The sequence below is a fragment of the Alosa alosa genome, chromosome 18 (assembly GCF_017589495.1).
Source record: "Alosa alosa isolate M-15738 ecotype Scorff River chromosome 18, AALO_Geno_1.1, whole genome shotgun sequence".
NCBI lineage: Eukaryota > Metazoa > Chordata > Actinopteri > Clupeiformes > Clupeidae > Alosa > Alosa alosa.
Window position 1 is genome coordinate 23,563,729 of NC_063206.1, and position 17,532 is coordinate 23,581,260.

Below are 17,532 nucleotides of genomic sequence, written 5' to 3' on the forward strand. Positions count from 1 at the left end.
TGAGGAAGACACAGATGCATTCAGTATTGACTCAAACTGCCATTTATCACAGCTGAAATGTCTGCTACAAAACAGAGATGACCTCAGCTTTCATTTTAATATCAAGGTTACCAGTGTAGACATCAGGCCTGACGTACAAAACTGCCCTGGTGCCTGCTCTGACAGATACATAGTTGGAAGCCAAATTATAGTGCATTCCAACGGTAATCAGGAAAATTACTTTGAGCATGAATAAACCCCAGAGTTAACATAATTAAGAGGGGATGTGATCCTAATGTCTCATTTTAACCTCGCTCACTAGGAAAAAAGAATTTGCTTTGTGACAAGCTGGCGACTAGCAGTCTGGGAGCGGGAGGTCTACTGCTGCCATTTTGATAAATGACACTACTGAGGGTGACCCAAGCGTCCAATTGAAGCCCTCTCCAGCTGGCAGGCCCAGGCCCAGACTTCTCTCTGCATAAGCCTGCAGCAACAGGGCTCCTCCAAAAGAGCAGAGAGTGAGGCTCCGCTCAAAAAGAGAGAGAAAATGACCTGGCCGTGACTGAGGAGGAGAAGGAGGTGGTCTACTCTGAGGGGCCAGGGCCAGGGTTTCTAAAAAACACCCCGGGGGCCCTGGGAGAACATTACCAGAGGCCCCCGCTCCGCTCAGCACTCTCTGTTGTTCTTCCAAAGTTGTGGGTGCCTGCCTAGAACTTGCCAAAGGCGTTAGACCACAGTAGGGGGGTTCTCACCGGTTTTGCTAGGTCTCCGGTGCACGCGGACTTCTGTGATGGCAGCGATGATGGAGTTGTTGCCATTCCTCTTGCTCACCAGGTCGATGATCCAGTCGGTGATCTCTTTCACAGGGCTCCGGTCCATCCTGGGCTCATCAGTTGACTTAAGAGAGAGGAGTAAGAAAGTGGACTGAGAGGAGAGCAATCTTGGCAGCACTGTCTGCTGTAGAGCAACATGATTCTCTTTTTACGCTCCTATGGTGTTTTGTTTTACTCGCTTGGCCACTTTGTCTTTTTGAGGGAGTAAAAAAAACTCCACAAATTGTGCCACAAAATCATGTCCAATCCATGCAGAGAAGACCTCAGAAGTCTTCACAGCACTCAAGAGAATTTATTTCCTATTGCCCATCCCAGCCCCTCTACACTGACAAAAAAAAAAAAAAAAAAAAAATAAATATATATTATATATAAATACACACACACACACACACACACACACACACACACACACACACACACACACACACACACACACACACACACACACACACACACACACACACACACACACACACACACACACACACACACACACAATGGACTTACAATGCTGACGTGGATCTCGTTGCTCGCTGAAGGCGACGGCTCACAGGTGATGGTCACCGAGTGCTCTACGGACAGGTTTCTCACCAGGTAGAGATTCCTCAGCTCGTTGCAAATGTTCTCAATGCTCTTGCCCTAGACGACACAACAGAAAGCCACAGTTAAGTTTTCAGAGCACTCAAACATTACGATATAACCTTTCAACTTTGGCTTTGTTTTGTTTCCCCCCCACATTCACAGCCTGTTTTACCCAGTTACTGGGGTAAGCTTTTGGTTTTAAATGAATTGGGATGTACTGGGCTTTTGAAGGGAAAAGCCCGCTGGGAGAGTGGTTTCAAAGCATTCAGAGGGAGAGCGAGGGCATGACAAACAAGAGACACGGAATCGGGTGATGTGACCGAGTTAACAAAAACTGAAACACAATTGAGTTATTAAAGATGAGGCTGAGGATGATGGAGCCCAAATGAAAGACAGGCAGACATGAGGGCTACTCTCTCTGTCCAGTCACCACACTCGGCACGCTCAAAGGCAGCACTGCTTATGCCATGGTCACAGGCCATTGACAGGCCGACCACAGGCTCACGCATTTGTCACTGTCCTCAGTCACGCCCGCTCGACATCTCCCGCCAGCCAATTATGACTGGTTGGTGTAGAGCCGCCCATGGTCACTTACAGGGACTCAAGCTCACGGGATATTGGCATTGGGTAGGGAGGGTTGTGGGGTGGGATTATGGGTTTGGTATGCCCCGGGATGCAGTCACGGGATATTAGCGGAGGAATGCTGTAGCCCAGGGACGAGGGGTCTGGAGACAGGACAAAAAGAAAAACACAGGCTTCGGAGACGGGACGAGGAGATGGGGAGAGAAAGAGAAAGAGGGGAGAGAGAGAAAAACGGGGGAGAGAGAGAGAAGCCTCTGCTTGGCTGGAAAACTTTCCCCACGAGGCACATCCCGGGGTCTTAAGAGAACCTGATCTTCCATGGCCCACTACTCCGCATGCACTATTGAATTAGGGCAGTGGGGAGGAGGGAGAAAACAGGAGGAGAGGGAGGATGTGGCCAAAATTCCCATAATTCAATCTCTCGCTCACCCTCCCTCTTTCTCTCTTTCTATACCCCTCTATCCTTCTATCCCTCTCTCCTTCTCTGTGTGTCTCTGTCTGCAGCTATGACTCACCTCAGGAGGCATGATGTCCTTGTTGAATGTGAATATGATGTTGGCACAGCTGTTGTCTTGGTAAGTGGAGCCGGGGTGGCATTTGGAGGGTGGCGGCGGAGCGACGCTGGGCCAGCACTCTCCCAGGTCGAGGCACGGCTTTTTGAAACACTGGTCCTCCTTAATGGGCACGCACTGCTGACCCATGGGGCACCCTCCTCTGCCTTTACCGCTGATCCGACAGGACCTGGGGCCGCACCACATCTGCACAACAAAGAAGACAAAGATAAAGTAAAAAAACAAGGCAAGTTTATTTATATAGCGCATTTCATACACAGGGGTAACTCAATGTGCTTTACATAAACAAAAGCAAAGAATAAAACAACTATCTGCCTCCCACTGCGCCCACATATGATCATGTTAGAGTGACTGAGGAGGAGATGCTTGAGAGACATTGAGAGTGGCTGTCTGACGTACCCTGGTGCAGATGACTTTCCCACTCATGCACTGGCAGGTGTTGCAATCCTCCTCCCACTTCCTGCCGTCCGTCATGACATGTCCATTGATAAGGCAAGGCTGACCGGTAACTGAAAACAAAAACATGGCCGTTAAATTAAGAATAGCACAAGGGGGTGGCAGAGACCGGCACGTCGCACATACACTTGCCTGGTCACCTGAGACCCAAAAAAGTACTACTACAACTAATGTTATTGGAAGATGCGCTTGAACATGGAACCCACTAATAGCCAAGAACCACAATGAAAACCATGAGATCAGTGATGCCCACCTTCCTGACACTGTATTCCGGTGCGTCCAGATGGACACAGGCAGCGATAGCCGTTGATCTCGTCCACACAGGTGGAGCCAGGAGCACAGGGAGAAGACTGGCACTCGTTTATGTCTGAAAAGGAAAGGAGTCAAGGAGGTGATTATTAGACACACCTTACTGAACAATCACCAACACTCAACCACCCACATTATCAATTGTCCTCAACAGTCAGGCCTGAGAGCAAAGTCAACAGGGTGCTAAAGAGCTCTACTGAAGTGAAAAAAGTGTTGTTGACATAATCTAGATCATTTGTCGTCTGAAATTTCTAATTTTCCCACCATCGAGATTCTCAGTGTGGAAATGGTCACACCATCCCACACTGTTGGAAATTAAAATTAAAGACTAGTGAACTAGCTGAACAAGTCTGACACTCCCAATCCAGACATGCAGTGCGGCCCATACCGAAGGCCTGGGAAACAAAATCAAACGTACCATTTAAATTGGCTCCTTGTTGGCTCTGTTACCACAAACATTAGCCTAGAAATCTAGACGCACCCTAGCAAATTAATTTCGCAAATTAATTTGCTCAGCCTGTACGTCTAGTATCAAACCATAGGGATTTCTATTGGCTGACGCCGTGGACATCATCCAATCACAGCGCTCTATTTTGTTAGAGTCTTAAGGCGGGCTTAACAGAAAGACGACAGTCCTGCGACGGTAGCAACAAGGAAGGTGGCTATGGCGAACGAAGAGCGGTTGTTTGAATCGGCATTGGCGTCAACTTTGGAGGAGTTGGACTTGTGCTTTTCTTCGAAAGTTGAGCAACACAATGCACTTAAGTCATTCCTTTCGAAGAAGGATGTATTTGCCGGATACGGTAACTGTTTTCATCGCTCTGGCCACGTCATCCTGCTCTTTGTTCTGATTGGTCGTAGCGCTGGCCTATTGCATGCCTAGGCAGTTTGAAAGACAATTCTCTGCCCGCCCCTTGGATTAAGCGAGGTGAATAGTTCGATTCCAGACTATACATTTCAAATGATATAGGATGGCATGCCAGGCTACACAAACATGCTATTCAAAAAAAAAAACTGTCACAGACAGACAGGTTGTAAAAAAAACAAACTCCTAATAAAAAGCCGTATACCCACTGATGGGTTTGGTTGGGAACGCCTGGGGACTGCAGATGAGTAATGGTTGGTCTCGTAAGCCTGCGTTCCCTTGACATCCCTCCAGAAGCGGAGAAGGTGTGGTGGCCTGGGGAGAACCGGAGTACCATAGAGCAGCACCGCGCCGCACTGGGGGTTTGGCGAGCGGAACTAATTGGATGGCTAGACCTTCCATTTGCGTTCTCCTATGGCTATGGCTGTTCCCTAGTCCCCCTGCAAGAGCTGCCTTCATAACGGAGCATCGTCCAGCACTGGGATAGAGGAGGGATCCGACATGGATGAGCGGCTGATCCTAGAGGATCATCAAGCCATTTGCCAGAGGGGGACAGTGGAGTGAGGGTGGGGGCGAGGGGGTAGGAGAGGGGACAGTGACTCGAGGGGAGAGGGGAAGGCTGGGACTTACTTATGCGACAGTCTGGACCGGCGAACCCCGGGGCGCACTCACAGCGGTACCAGTTGTCTCCGTCCACACATGTTCCACTGTTATAGCTGAAAAGGGAGAAGGAGACCAGGGTCAGTCCCAGTTCAGCAGCACCACCCAAAAGACACACACACACACACACACACACACACACACACACAGCGCCAAAGTCAAAGTACAGTGTGAATAATCCTCCTGATGGATTTGAAGGAAACTAAATTGAACATGCTCCCTCTGACCACAAGAGTTCAAAAGCATGAGTCATACTAAAGTGTCAAACGTTTCTGCTTTTACTCTGGAATTCGCCCCCATCCTTTTCCTTGGAGGAAAGGAACACCACCATTTATTTACCTAGTTAAAGGACGTATGAAAATGCACCCAGCAAACTGAAAAGGCCTGGAGGGCTTGAGAGCAGTTGAACTGTAAGTCATGAGCAGAGTGCACAATGGAGCCGCCCGCTGCTGACTCGGAGTGCACCCTTGGAATGACAGTGGGGAAGGGAGGGACCGCTTCCCAGCACCGCCACACTGCACACTGCAATGCACCGACTGTGAGAAAACAGTGTGCAGCTGCAGCCTTGTGTTTACAGGAGCTAAATGCTCTAGGAAATGTTTTGCCTGGACTTACCATGGGTGTGGATTGCAGTCGTTGGTATCTGAAAGAGAGAGAGCGAAAGGGAGGGGAGAGAGTGGGAAGGAGTGAAAGAAAGAAAGAGAGAGTAAGTTTGTTTTATTTCACACACGTATGACTTGATACGACAAGATCACAACAGAGAACATGTCTGTGCCTGTGCGGATGGAATGGCTGAAAATTCCTTGTCATAAACCGATACGGCATTCTGTTCCTCTCTGCTTCTGAAATGGGTTCCAGGTTTTTTTTAATTTAACCGCTCCCTCCACCTCTCCCCTCCCCTCCCCTGTTTCCCCTTCAAAAATGGTTGGGAATCCATATTTGCCCCAGTGCAGGCACACTAGGATGCCGGAGTACAGCAAGAGAAGAAGGAAGGGAAAGAGGAGATCGGAGGGGAGGGGGGGACATGGAATGGGGCAGGGGTGGAGAGGGGGGGGGGACATCTGTCTCCACTTTCCTCGTTTCAAACTTTTTCCCTCTCTCTCTCCCCTTTTCTCTCTCTTTCTCTATCTCTCTCTGTCTTTCTCTATCTCTCCCTCATCTGGCCAGCAGCAGTCTACAGCGTCCAGCCGGTATGTGTGTGAGAGAGAGGGAAGAGAGATGAAGGGGAAAGACAGAGGGCATGAAAGAAAAATAGCGAGGGAGAAGAAAAGAAATGGAAGAAAAAACAAACACAGAGAGGGACTTTCGGCTGAAGTAATAAAGGTTACTCGGCCACCTCCTCCTGTCTGGTTTTGTCTCCACTCTTTTCCCCACTCTTACACTCCACCCAGCCAACCCTACTGGTCCCTCACCCTCCATTTCCCTCAGTGAAACTGGACAACATCACCGACTCATAAATAATCTCACCTGCCTCATTGGTCAGATTAAAGGTGTTGTGTGTGTGTATATGGTTTGGGGTGGGGTATCTACTATGTGTGTGTTGGGCTGGGTGTACTGTACTGTATGTAGCCATGTTCCTGAGCTGAGATGCACTCACTCTCTGTGCAGGTGAGGCCTTCCCAGCCCTCCTTGCAGACGCAGGTGAAGGAGTCTCCGCTCACCACACACGTCCCTCCGTTCTCACAGGGGTTGGGCAGGCAGCTGCTGTTCTTTGCTGCAGAAGAGAAAGAGGGGGGAGAGGGAGAGGAGATGAGGGAAAGGGTGGCAGTCTGGTGGAATTTAAATCCAGATCATGAGAACCGTGACCCAACTCAACTCAAAAGTTCTCAATAACAGTGGCTGAACATTAACTAGAAAATGCAATTCCAGGGAATTACCAGTGCATGAAAATGCAAAACATATTGTGTGAAATATATTGTTAAAACAGATGATGTGCTACTTGGCAACCAACATGATGAGGTTTAATATAGTTGGAATGACTGAACTAGGTAGATGAGGTTTAATATAGTTGGAATGACTGAACAGTTAAATAGCTGGATAGTTTAAATGGTTAAATTATTTGCTAGGTAGATGAGGTTTAATATAGTTGGAATGACTGAACTATGTAGATGAGGTTTAATATAGTTGTAATGACAAACAGTTGTGGGCAGAAGAAACAGTTGAACAGGATATATAGTCTTAACAGAGCCAGTTTGTATGCTTAAAGCCTGAGACAGAGTATAGTTTAAAAGTTAAATGTAGATAGTGTAATGGATGTTGATGGACAGAAAGTTGAATGGATGTAGATAGGCAGATTGTTTAATGGATGTTGATGGATAGTTTAATGGGTGGATGACTGAATGGTTTGAAGAGGATGAATGGATAGAAAGTTGGATGGAATGTGCCTTATATCCTTGTAGAATGGAGACACAGAGAGAGTTGGCCTAGTTCAACAGAAAGCAGTTGATACAGGTGCAATCAGTTGAACTGGCTGGTTGCAGCTGGTAGTTGATACAGGTGCAAATCAAGTTAATTAGCCCATTGTGATGTCATCAGCCTAATGTTAAGTCTATGGGGAAATTTTGAGTAGTTTTTAATTAATAGTTTAAAAAGTATAAAAGTTACAAAGTTGAACAATACAAAAGCCCAGATGTCCTAAGACCTACGTAACAATTAAGTTTCTACGTTAAACGGTTGAAGCTGCATTAACTGCGTTAGAAGAAGAAGAAAAAGAAGAAGCCTAGGAAGAACAGTACAGTGCATTTTCATGCACTGTAATTACAAGAAAGCCGGAGGAGACAAAAAGAAAACGGGGGAAAAATCAGCGCCTAACAGTTTTTATTTTTGAGAATCAGTGGTCCCAAACGCCCCAAACTTTGGCGGCGATAATCTGTCTGATCAGGCTTTTGGGACAGATTAGTGTCAGCGCTTGCTGGCTCTGATGAAAAGGGAACGGGGCAGAGTGTTGATGGAGGGCGAGATAAGAATCCAGTGCGGGATCTCCGTGGCCAGTACCCGCCGGCTTCGCCTTACGCTGCCCTCAAACAAGAGTTTCGTATGACAGGCAGGTGTTGAGACTCTGCAATCCAACACCTTGCTCTTGCTCTTGCACTAGCGGAATACTTTCAGCTAATGCCCTTAACGCCTCTGAATGCTGTCTAATCGGTTTAAAGGGTATCCTCGTTGTTAAAACTCACAGAAATGTCTTCGGAGCAATGCGGTCAGTTTCCTCTCTCCAAAAACACATCTTCTCTCCGGGCATGAGTGTGTTTAACGGCACCGTTAAAGGTCATAGCCTTTACCGATGAGGTCGTTGTGTTGTTTATGTTGGAGAACAGTTGTGCGAAACTCACCAATGTTGCAGGTGGCGCCCTCCCAGCCCGGGGAGCACTTGCAGGTGAAGTTGTCCCCCTCATCCAGGCAGGTGCCCCCGTTGTTGCAGGTTGCCTCATCGCACTGGCTTTCACCTGTGGTGATGCCACAACAGTGAGGTTTTCGTAACAACAGAACACACACACACACACTGTATACACAAACATACTCCTTTGCATACACACACTACACAAACATACCTACACACACACCCAGGGAGAAAGGAGGCTAAAGAACATAGGGCGGGGAAGAGAGAGGGGAAGGAGAGCTTTCTTACGGGAGTGGCAGGTTTTTCCCTTCCAGCCATTCCTGCATTCGCAGTAGAAGTCGTTCACCAGGTCTTGACATGTCCCTTTATTAAGGCAAGGGCTCAGGCGGCAGTCGTCAATGTCTACGAGAGAAGGAGGTACAGAGGGTGAGAAAAAGTATGCAAGAGATGAGTACTTCTGTAACATGCACAAATCACCACAACAAGTACATCCTGTGAAATCCCAGCACAGAGATACCAGTGAGGAGATCAATCACTGATTTCGCACTGGTCTCCCTCCCAGCACAGAGCAATACTAGTGAAGAGATCAAACTCACTGATTTCGCAGTGGTCACCCTCCCAGCCGTCGGCACAGATGCACTTGTACACACTGACTTTGTCGATACACGTTCCACCGTTTTCACATGGGTTGCTTTCGCAGTCGTTAATGTCTGGTTAAAAAAAAAAGTGTGGGAGAGATGAAAATTTGGATGCATATCCGACCAAGGTTGTTTAGAACATATGAAGGTGTGTCTCAAATATTGTTTGGGTTAGGGCAGTGCTGTTGACATGTCCATAAACCACTGTAATGTGAAATGTCCTGTCTTCACTTTATATCAAAGTTAAAAATGTATGTTATATCATAACCCCCTTCAGTTAGACCAATAAAGACTAACAGCTACCACACCTCTCCCCTTGCACATCCAGTCAATAGTGTTAGTTTGTCTTACTATTTAGCATTCAATTGTTTGTTTTGTTTTTCTATCTGTTTTTCTAATTTGTTTGTTTGTTGGGCTTACTCTCGTGACAGTAGGTGCCCCTGAAACCCTCCTGGCACTCGCAGGTGAACTGCCCGCCAGCCTGACTCCGGCATCGTCCGTGGGGACCGCACACGTTTGACGAGATGTAGCGTACGCCCTCGGGGGTGCTGTTAGACTTCACCGCAACAGTACAGCTGTCAATGACTGCGTGGGGGAAAAAAACAAGAACAGAAGCATTGTGATGAGAGAGAGAGGAGAGAGAGAGGAGAGAGAAAGAGAAAGAAAGAAAGAGAGAGAACAAAAAAGAAAGAGAGAGAGAAAGAAAGAAAGAAAGAAAGAAAAAAGAAAGAGAGAGAGAGATTAAGACAAAAGGCATACACGCATGAGGCCTCCGATGTGCAACAGAGCATTTTGCTCGTCTGTGTTTGTTATTGTTCTCCCTAATGTTCTGTGATGGCGAGACCACTATAATCCTCAGAAACGGGGAAGCAAAGCAGGATGATGCTTTTTTGATGCTGTTACGGCTTCTTGGACAATTTGGGTTCTTTTTCGGGATGGTTTTTGCTGTTAAAATCTACCCTGTCTGTTCTTGGAAAGTGTGGGATGGTGAGACATGACTCTGCTCAAAAATGTCTAGTTCGTAGCCACTGCTAAGCGGACTTAAACACTGCTGAACTTATTGAGCGCTGCAGTTGGTCTAACCTCTCTCTATCACACACACACACACACACCTGTATACACATTGACACATGCACATAATCTTTTTCTCCAATACACACTCATCCACACACACACACACACACACCAAAAAAACAGGGAATCCCACCAAGTCATTACCAAACCGAGAACACACACAGAGCTGTGAATAGTTTGCCAGATTTTCAAGAGAGCTGGGGCAAGAGAGAGAGGAAGTGGGGAAGGCTGGGGGTGGGGTTGGGGGGGTAGGAGAGGGCGGCTGTCCAGAGGGGTTACTGTCAAAAAGCCCGTCCTGGCAACAAAGGCCTGAAAGCCTCATGAAAGTGAATCTGAGCCCTCCTTTTCACTGATGTCTCCCCAGGGGGAACACGCAGTCTCCACTAAGCTAGCCTTACTCAGCAACTATACAATGGCCTGCTACAAGGAGATCACTTTACAGAGCGCCAGAGAGAGGGGGTGAGTCAGAGAGATAGAAAGAATAAAAGAAAGAAAGAAAGCAGGGTGAAGGAGATACAGAGAAAAGAAAAGAAAGAATGAGAGTGAGATAGGGATGACAAAAAAAAAAAGAAAGGACACCATGTGCGGATAGGGGGCGAAAAAGGTACACAGGGTAAAAGAGAAGATGAGAGCAGCTGAAAAGAGCTAGAATGAGAGAAAAAAGGGGTGACTGTGTACAGTAGTTCTTACCTTGGCAAGCTGTGGTGCGGCAATGGTCTTTTAGGTGCGAGCAGTTCTTGCCCTCATAGTCGTCTGTGCACTTGCAGAAGTAGTCAGAGGCTAGGTTGAAACATGGGGCTCCGTTCTGACATGGATTGGGCTCGCAGTAATCGATGTCCAGCTGGATAGGGGAAAGGGGGGTGGGGGGTGGAATGGGGTACAAGATAAATAAATAAAAATGTGAGCGAGTGATGGAGGGAAGTGATATCCAACATTTTTGGAGGCTGAGGAAAGGCAGCACAGCCCACAGCATCCTCCCTACAGGACCTGCCAGGAAACGGAGCACTAAACGCCCCGACGAAGGAAAATAAATAAAAGGCAGATCTTTGAGAAAGCAGCCAGAAGCACAAGAAAGAGGAAAAAGGCAGAACAAAGCGGAGACAGAGAGAGTAAAAGGATAGAGTCAGGATTAAGGCACATCTTTTGCCACCTATGATTACATGGAACCTTTATTGGAAAGAGGGAGAGGAGAGATGGGGGTACACATTTTAGTGTTGCTCACCTGACACAGGTTACCTGAGAAACCAGCCAGGCACAGGCACTGGAAGCCGTTGACCTCGTCCTGACAGCGGCCACCGTTCAAGCACGGACTGCTGGCGCATTCATCGATGTCCTTCTCGCAGTTCTCCCCAGAGTAGCCTGGGGGACAGACGCAGCGGTAGCCATTGACCAAGTCCTGGTGAAGAAATTAAGAGACATGAACATAAGTAGGAAGACTGGTTAGTTAGCTTTGCCTATCCACAGCAGAGAGCTGACCAGGCAAACCCTGGCCGTTTATAGACTTGGACATACGCAACGAGGATGTGGAAACAAGACTGCTGCCATGAGTGCAAATCCCAAACGAAAGGATCCTGCACTTTTTAGAGGCAGCAACTAATTCTTCAAGACAAACGATAAAAACAGCAGTTGCTGGTCTATGAAAACAAGTACGCCAATAACAACATGTGTAGACAAATATTACAAGAGGAGGAGGATACTAGCTGTGATTTGAGGAATGCGAGTCTTGGAAAAGTACGGGAAGAGGAGAAACAAAAACTCGGGGGAGAGTTTGGGAGTGGACGTTGTAAAGGCGCCCTAATCACTGACACATTTTCCTGGCATGGATGCCCAACAATGATGTTTATGGTAACTGAATCCTCTGGACTTGGATGGCCTTGGCTCTCCAGGCCTTCTTTTCCCCCTTCTTTCACAGTCTATGCCAGCCAGAGGCACCTCATTCTGTGTGTGTGTGTGTGTGTGTGTGTGTGTGTGTGTGTGTGTGTGTGTGTGTGTCAGCTGCCGTGCCGCAGCTATTTTTAAATGCTGTGCAGTAAATGAGTTCATTATGGCCGGCAAAGGGGAGGTGAAAATCAAATTCGACCACAAGCACAAACATCAACACGCCACTGAAGAAGAGAGAGAGAGGGGGAGGGAAAGAGGGCTGAGAGAGGGAGGGGTGGGGGTTATAAGAGGGGTGAGAGAGGGAGGGGGGGGGGTTATAAATGGGGTGAGAGCAAAAGAGCACAAGAAGAGTGTAACACGTACCCTGCAAGTCCCTCCATTCAGGCACTGGCCATGGCAGTCGTTTATATCTGTAAACACACACACACACACACCATGAGGACACATTTCACATCCACTCTACAAACATAAGATCATTTGACACCTCTGGAGAGGGCTAAAGCAGCAGCAACATGAATCAGAGCAACATCCGCTAGTGCTATCAGAAAATCAATCTCTCCCCCCCCCCCCCCCCCCCCCCCACCTTCCTATGGGCCAAATGAGTTTGGAAGGCCTGTGTGTGTTGTTGTTGACTGTGACAGCACCATGTCCCTGGCTCAACACGACGTGGAGGTGTTAAGCGTGTTAATGAGGTGAGAGCAGGCCAGCGAGCGAAGCCAAATCTACAGCAGCGCTGCTGCCGCGGCAGACGTGAACTCACTGGTGTCACAGTTCTGACCGGTCCAGCCGGGCAGACACTCGCAGAAGTAGCTTCCGATCAGGTTGCGGCAGTTCTTGGCGTTCTTGCAGGGTCGCTCCTCGCATTCGTTGGCGTCTGTGAAGGAAAACCAATTACCAAATTAGCCAGAGAACACCATGAACATATTCTAACAGGAAAGGGCTGTGCTGAGCCCCCCTTCCCTTCTCAGTACACTGAGAACACATGCTACATTACAGCTGACTGACCAGACCTACCTATGAGACAGACTTTCCCAGTCCACTGAGATGGACACAAGCACTTGTACCCGTTGACCTGGTCTTGGCAGGTGCCACCATGATTACATGGGTTGGTGCTGCACTCGTCAATATCTGAAAACAGGGAAAGTTAAACTTGGTCAAACTTCAAAATGCATAATGCATAGCAATACAGTGTCATTTGTGGTTGAATGTGTGCGTGTGCGTATGTGTGTTTGTGCGTGCGCGTCTGTGTCTGTGTGTGTGTGTGTGTGTGTGTGTGTACATACTGGTGGTGCAGGACGGGCCGCTCCATCCCGGGGCACACTTGCACTCGTACCCCTGGCTGTTCTCTACGCAGCTCCCTCCGTTGGAACAGGGGTTGGAGAGGCAGGCGTGCTCCGCTGTGGAGGACAGGCACAGGACAGGGCCAGGGGTCAGCACATGGACACGGACACCTTCTAATCTCTCTCTCATCGCCTGCAGCCGTGCTGCCTCTTCATGCCTTCTGACTACGCTCCGTTCCCCTTCTCTCCTCTACTCTCCACTGAGAAGACCACCCTTGCTGCTTACTGAGCTCATCCGCACACATCACACTCACACACACATTCACACAGACGCTCACATTCTCTCTTTCTCTCTGCCTGGGCAGTGGTGCGCGGGGCCAGGAAACCATCTTTCATGCCAGGTTGAGCCGCCCAATACACCGTGACTTCCATCTGACCGCCCGCCTTTCTTCTCCAGAGAGGCGGTGGAAGGCTGGGGCTGGTGTGTGTGTGTGTGTGTGTGTGTGTGTGTGTGTGTGTGTGTGTGTGTTGGGTGGGGGCACCCTCCACCCTCCTGATTTTCTTTATCTTCGTTAAGGATGAACTAGTGTTTGACAAACAAAATTAATGACCAAGTGTGGAGGAGAGGGGTGTGTGCGAGTGTGTGTGTGTGTGTGGGGAGGAGAGGGTCTCTACGGGTGGCTGACTCTTTAGCTGAGAGGAGGAGGGAGGATGCGGGAGTGTGAGAGAAGAGGGGATGTTTTCACTAAGACTCCCATCAGGACAGGGGGGCATTTCCTTGAGCTGTTCACATGGGGCTGTCAGCACCTACTGCTCTGGTGCGATCACAAGGGTGAGTGTGTGTGTATGCATGTGTGCGTGTGTGTGTGTGTGTGTTGGGGGTGGGGGTCTGGATCCAAAGATTGACCATGACGCTCCATTTCCCAAGCATTGCACCCATTCTGCCCTCCGTGACCACCTTGGTGCTCGACTGTCAAAACAGTGAGGAGCCACGGTCTCATAGTGGATCAAAACAGCCAAATTAACTGACCTGGGAGCAGTGAGAGACGGGAGTCGACAGCTCAGGGAAGCGTGCCAAGGGGCTCTCCGCTTCTCATATGACTCTAAATACAGCTCCAGCGTCTCCACCACGGGCCCACTAAAAGCAGAGGGGCTGACTCAAGTGGAACTCGACGACACAACAGCCCCACGGATGGACCTCAACACGCTTCTCCTTACAAGAGCACTTGGGAAGACCTCTCATTGCGTTTTCAGGGTTACTGATTGACACAAAGAGTATCCACACTTATATATGCAGACACACACACACACACACACACACACACACAATTCACCTCTGTCAGTTCAGAGCGGAAAGAGTTCTTGAATTGTGCGCTCGAGGCATAAAGCGACCAAGCTTTGAGATCCAAATCCACTGGCCTGAGACAAGGAGCTTTCCCATGCTTTTCCAACAGCAACACTGCGAAGGGTTCCACGTTATGAAACACCATGTCAGTCATGAGTAAGTAATTACTTAACGTCGTGTAAGACCATTAGCATTACCCTAGCAGCTGACAGGAGTAATGCCTTGAAATGTCCATCCAGTTGTACAATACAAGTCCTGCAGTTGACCTCACTGAAACTGGCTTGTTTTCAATTGTACGCAACATTGCCAGTTACTGGCATCTGTGCATTCAGTGCCTCATTCATTCAGACACAGGACAAAAGTCCACCGTGTGTGTGTGTGTGTGTGTGTGTGTGTGTGTGTGTGTGTGTGTGTGTGTGTGTGTGTAACAGTAAGGGCTTGAGGTCTTGTGTGTACACCATTAAGGTGAGAACAGGAGGGCAAATACCTCTCTCGCAGTTGACTCCTGAGTAGCCCTCAGGGCACGAGCACTGGTACTTGTCCGGCCCTGTGTTGCTGCAGGTCCCTCCGTTCTGGCATGGCTGCCGGGTTGCACAGGTGTTCAGGTCTGTCATGGGGGGGCGGGGGGGGTGGAGGGGGGGTGAGGTTGGAAACAGAGTTGTCAGACAAAGACATAGTGGCTGCTATAAATAGCTTTTACGGAAGGTGGTGACCGGTGAAACCTTCCCTGGATGTTCCCGGCTCAGACTCACTAAGGTCACCGAGCCATTGTTTAACCTCTTACATTAATAAGCTGACTGGCAAAGTACTTTTGAGAATTATTTTAATTATTATTCAGCCTGCTCTCCCTTCACCACAGAGTCTGAATGTTATCAGGTTGAGAAGAACAGGTTACAGGAAGTAGAGTATCCGAGAGCCATTGAGACCTTGGCGGGAGCAATGGCGTAATCAGGGACATGTACCTTTGTCACAGAGCTGTCCACCCCAGTTGGTGTCACAGAGGCACTGCCACGGCTCGATACAGGTCCCATGCTGGCATCCTGGGTGAGGCTTGCACTTGTCACAGAATGGCCCTTGCCAGCCATACTGGCACCTGGTGAAAATGTCACAAACACACACACTTAGTACATGAACACACACTTTTGTAGAGATTATACATCTCTGGATCTAGACTAACGAAATACCAACAGGAGTACATGCTTATACTGAACACACATACAGGTAATAAATACCATAAACCATACAATGTACAGCATTCCTTGTAGTGCGGACAACACCTCCAGGGTAGGACACATCTACTTCTGCACTGATTCTGCAGATTAAAGATTCTGACTCTAACAATGTCTTGCACTTATGTTCTCTTCCTTTCCTCAAGACAAGAGATCAGATTTAGTCCTTTGACACCAGAGGTGGTTTACAATAACAAGCAAAGAAAACCAGATAGGAAGGACCACATCAATAAAATTGGCCACACGAGTAGGCAGAGAGAATTATGTGTCCCAGATTCACTTGCCAAAGGCTACTGAATTGAAAACCACAAGACATGCAGTATAATTTCCAAACGATATTAGACTCTCTGTGTGCCGCTTTTTTCTCTGAACCTCGGCAGACAATAGTATTTTTATGCTGCTGGGACTTCACAGCAGAACGTTTTTTAAAAACCCAACAACTCTATTCAACCCAAACTATTTAATGCTCGACCATTAAAAACAAAAGAGGGGGGAAAAAAGCGACCAGCTTAGGGCTCCGCAGGGACCTTTTCTCAGAGCTAACATTAGCCTGTGGCAAGACACTGTGTGTTTCAACACTGTAACGGCGGCTTGGCGTGGGGACAGTGCGGACAGATGAGGGGGTGTTCTCAAGTTTGCTGACTGCGTCGTCCCTTTTGGCCGCGCCGGGATTTTCAAAGGCCTCGGCGTTCCGGCAGGCCTCCCCGGTCCGTGTTTTCCCACGCACCCCCCCCCCCATTCCTCTTCCTCCCTCCTCCCTGCTCTCCCCCTCTCTCTACCCCAGGCGTAGTGCAAGAAAGCCCTCTGACCGCGGAGAATCTCGCAGGCCGTAATTAAGCAGCGCCTTCCGAATCCCCAGCACTGGAGTGAGTCTCCTTTAAGACCGGGAACGTAATTAAAGCTCCATATCTACGACCTCCAGCGATAACTGGGTCTCTTTTTTTTAAAAAGCGGCCCTGATGAGATAGCATGTCGACAGATAGAAAGAGAGAGAGGGAGCCCAGCGCGGAAGAGAAAACAGACAGCCCTCTGGGAAAAAGAATGAAAACAATTAGCCCCGGGCAGCGGCTCAGCTGTAAAAATAAACGCGGTGGTTAAGTAAACCCCAGTCTGTGATTAAACAGGCTATTCGCACACACAAAAAAAAAAAAACGGAGACAAGCAAAGTATCTCTCTCCCTGAGAAAAACGGACAACAACCTCTAACGAAATCACTTCCGGCCCCAGTGCTTTTTGGGATCCCTGAGACACACTGAAGGGGAGTGGAGGGGCTGCTGGGAGTTGGGTTGAGGAAGTGGGAGAAGAGCTGCACTTTTAAGCAACACACTCATCCTGATGCCATACTGACTTACAATATGGAGAATGAAGTCTCTGACATTGCCAGTGTGTGCCTACAATGCTTGATATTGCACTATGTAACATTGTTGATTGGGTAGGATAATGACCCTTTTAGTTGGTTTTGGACTAACTGGCTCTAAAAGGTGTTGGATATTGATGCCAAGGGGCATAGATATCAATCCTTCCAGGGTATTTCTTTAAAAGTCTGGGGGAGGGAGGGAGGGAGACGATTTTCCTTCAACGTAGGACTTTGCCTCTGGAAAGTGTGTTGGGCTCTAAGTGTTGTTGTGTCCCTCTTTGTGGGCATAGACTGGACACACTGGACCTTGACATGCTCTGTGCGGCACTTTATACACTGGCTTTTTCGGAGGCCTAGTTCTGGTAACCCACACTGTGAAGCTGTAAGTGGGAGCCGTGCAGTAGCAAGTTGGCCTTTACTGGAACCTCAAGGCTTTTTGTGATGTATGATAAAAACGCTTTACACGCTAAGGACCAAACCATAATGACTCGGGAGATCACATGGTCGTTCTGGGCATGTCTGGGTGAGACGGCGATGTTCCAAGGAAGCAC

General features: G+C 48.4%; 1 protein-coding gene across 1 annotated transcript in view; it reads right to left on the bottom strand.

Annotated features, from left to right (window-relative positions):
* Nucleotides 1-17,532, bottom strand: part of jag1b (jagged canonical Notch ligand 1b) — a 34,523-nt gene that overhangs the window by 2,071 nt on the left and 14,920 nt on the right. The window contains exons 6-25 of the mRNA XM_048270075.1: nt 15,359-15,489; nt 14,884-15,003; nt 13,055-13,168; nt 12,786-12,899; nt 12,532-12,645; nt 12,135-12,181; nt 11,113-11,286; nt 10,581-10,731; nt 9,237-9,401; nt 8,775-8,888; nt 8,467-8,580; nt 8,171-8,284; nt 6,436-6,552; nt 5,454-5,481; nt 4,809-4,894; nt 3,258-3,371; nt 2,948-3,057; nt 2,492-2,734; nt 1,320-1,451; nt 732-876 (exon numbers count right to left, since the gene is read on the bottom strand). Coding sequence (XP_048126032.1) covers nt 732-876; nt 1,320-1,451; nt 2,492-2,734; nt 2,948-3,057; nt 3,258-3,371; nt 4,809-4,894; nt 5,454-5,481; nt 6,436-6,552; nt 8,171-8,284; nt 8,467-8,580; nt 8,775-8,888; nt 9,237-9,401; nt 10,581-10,731; nt 11,113-11,286; nt 12,135-12,181; nt 12,532-12,645; nt 12,786-12,899; nt 13,055-13,168; nt 14,884-15,003; nt 15,359-15,489 — 2,447 coding nt within the window. The remainder of the gene's footprint in view (nt 1-731; nt 877-1,319; nt 1,452-2,491; nt 2,735-2,947; nt 3,058-3,257; nt 3,372-4,808; nt 4,895-5,453; nt 5,482-6,435; nt 6,553-8,170; nt 8,285-8,466; nt 8,581-8,774; nt 8,889-9,236; nt 9,402-10,580; nt 10,732-11,112; nt 11,287-12,134; nt 12,182-12,531; nt 12,646-12,785; nt 12,900-13,054; nt 13,169-14,883; nt 15,004-15,358; nt 15,490-17,532) is intronic.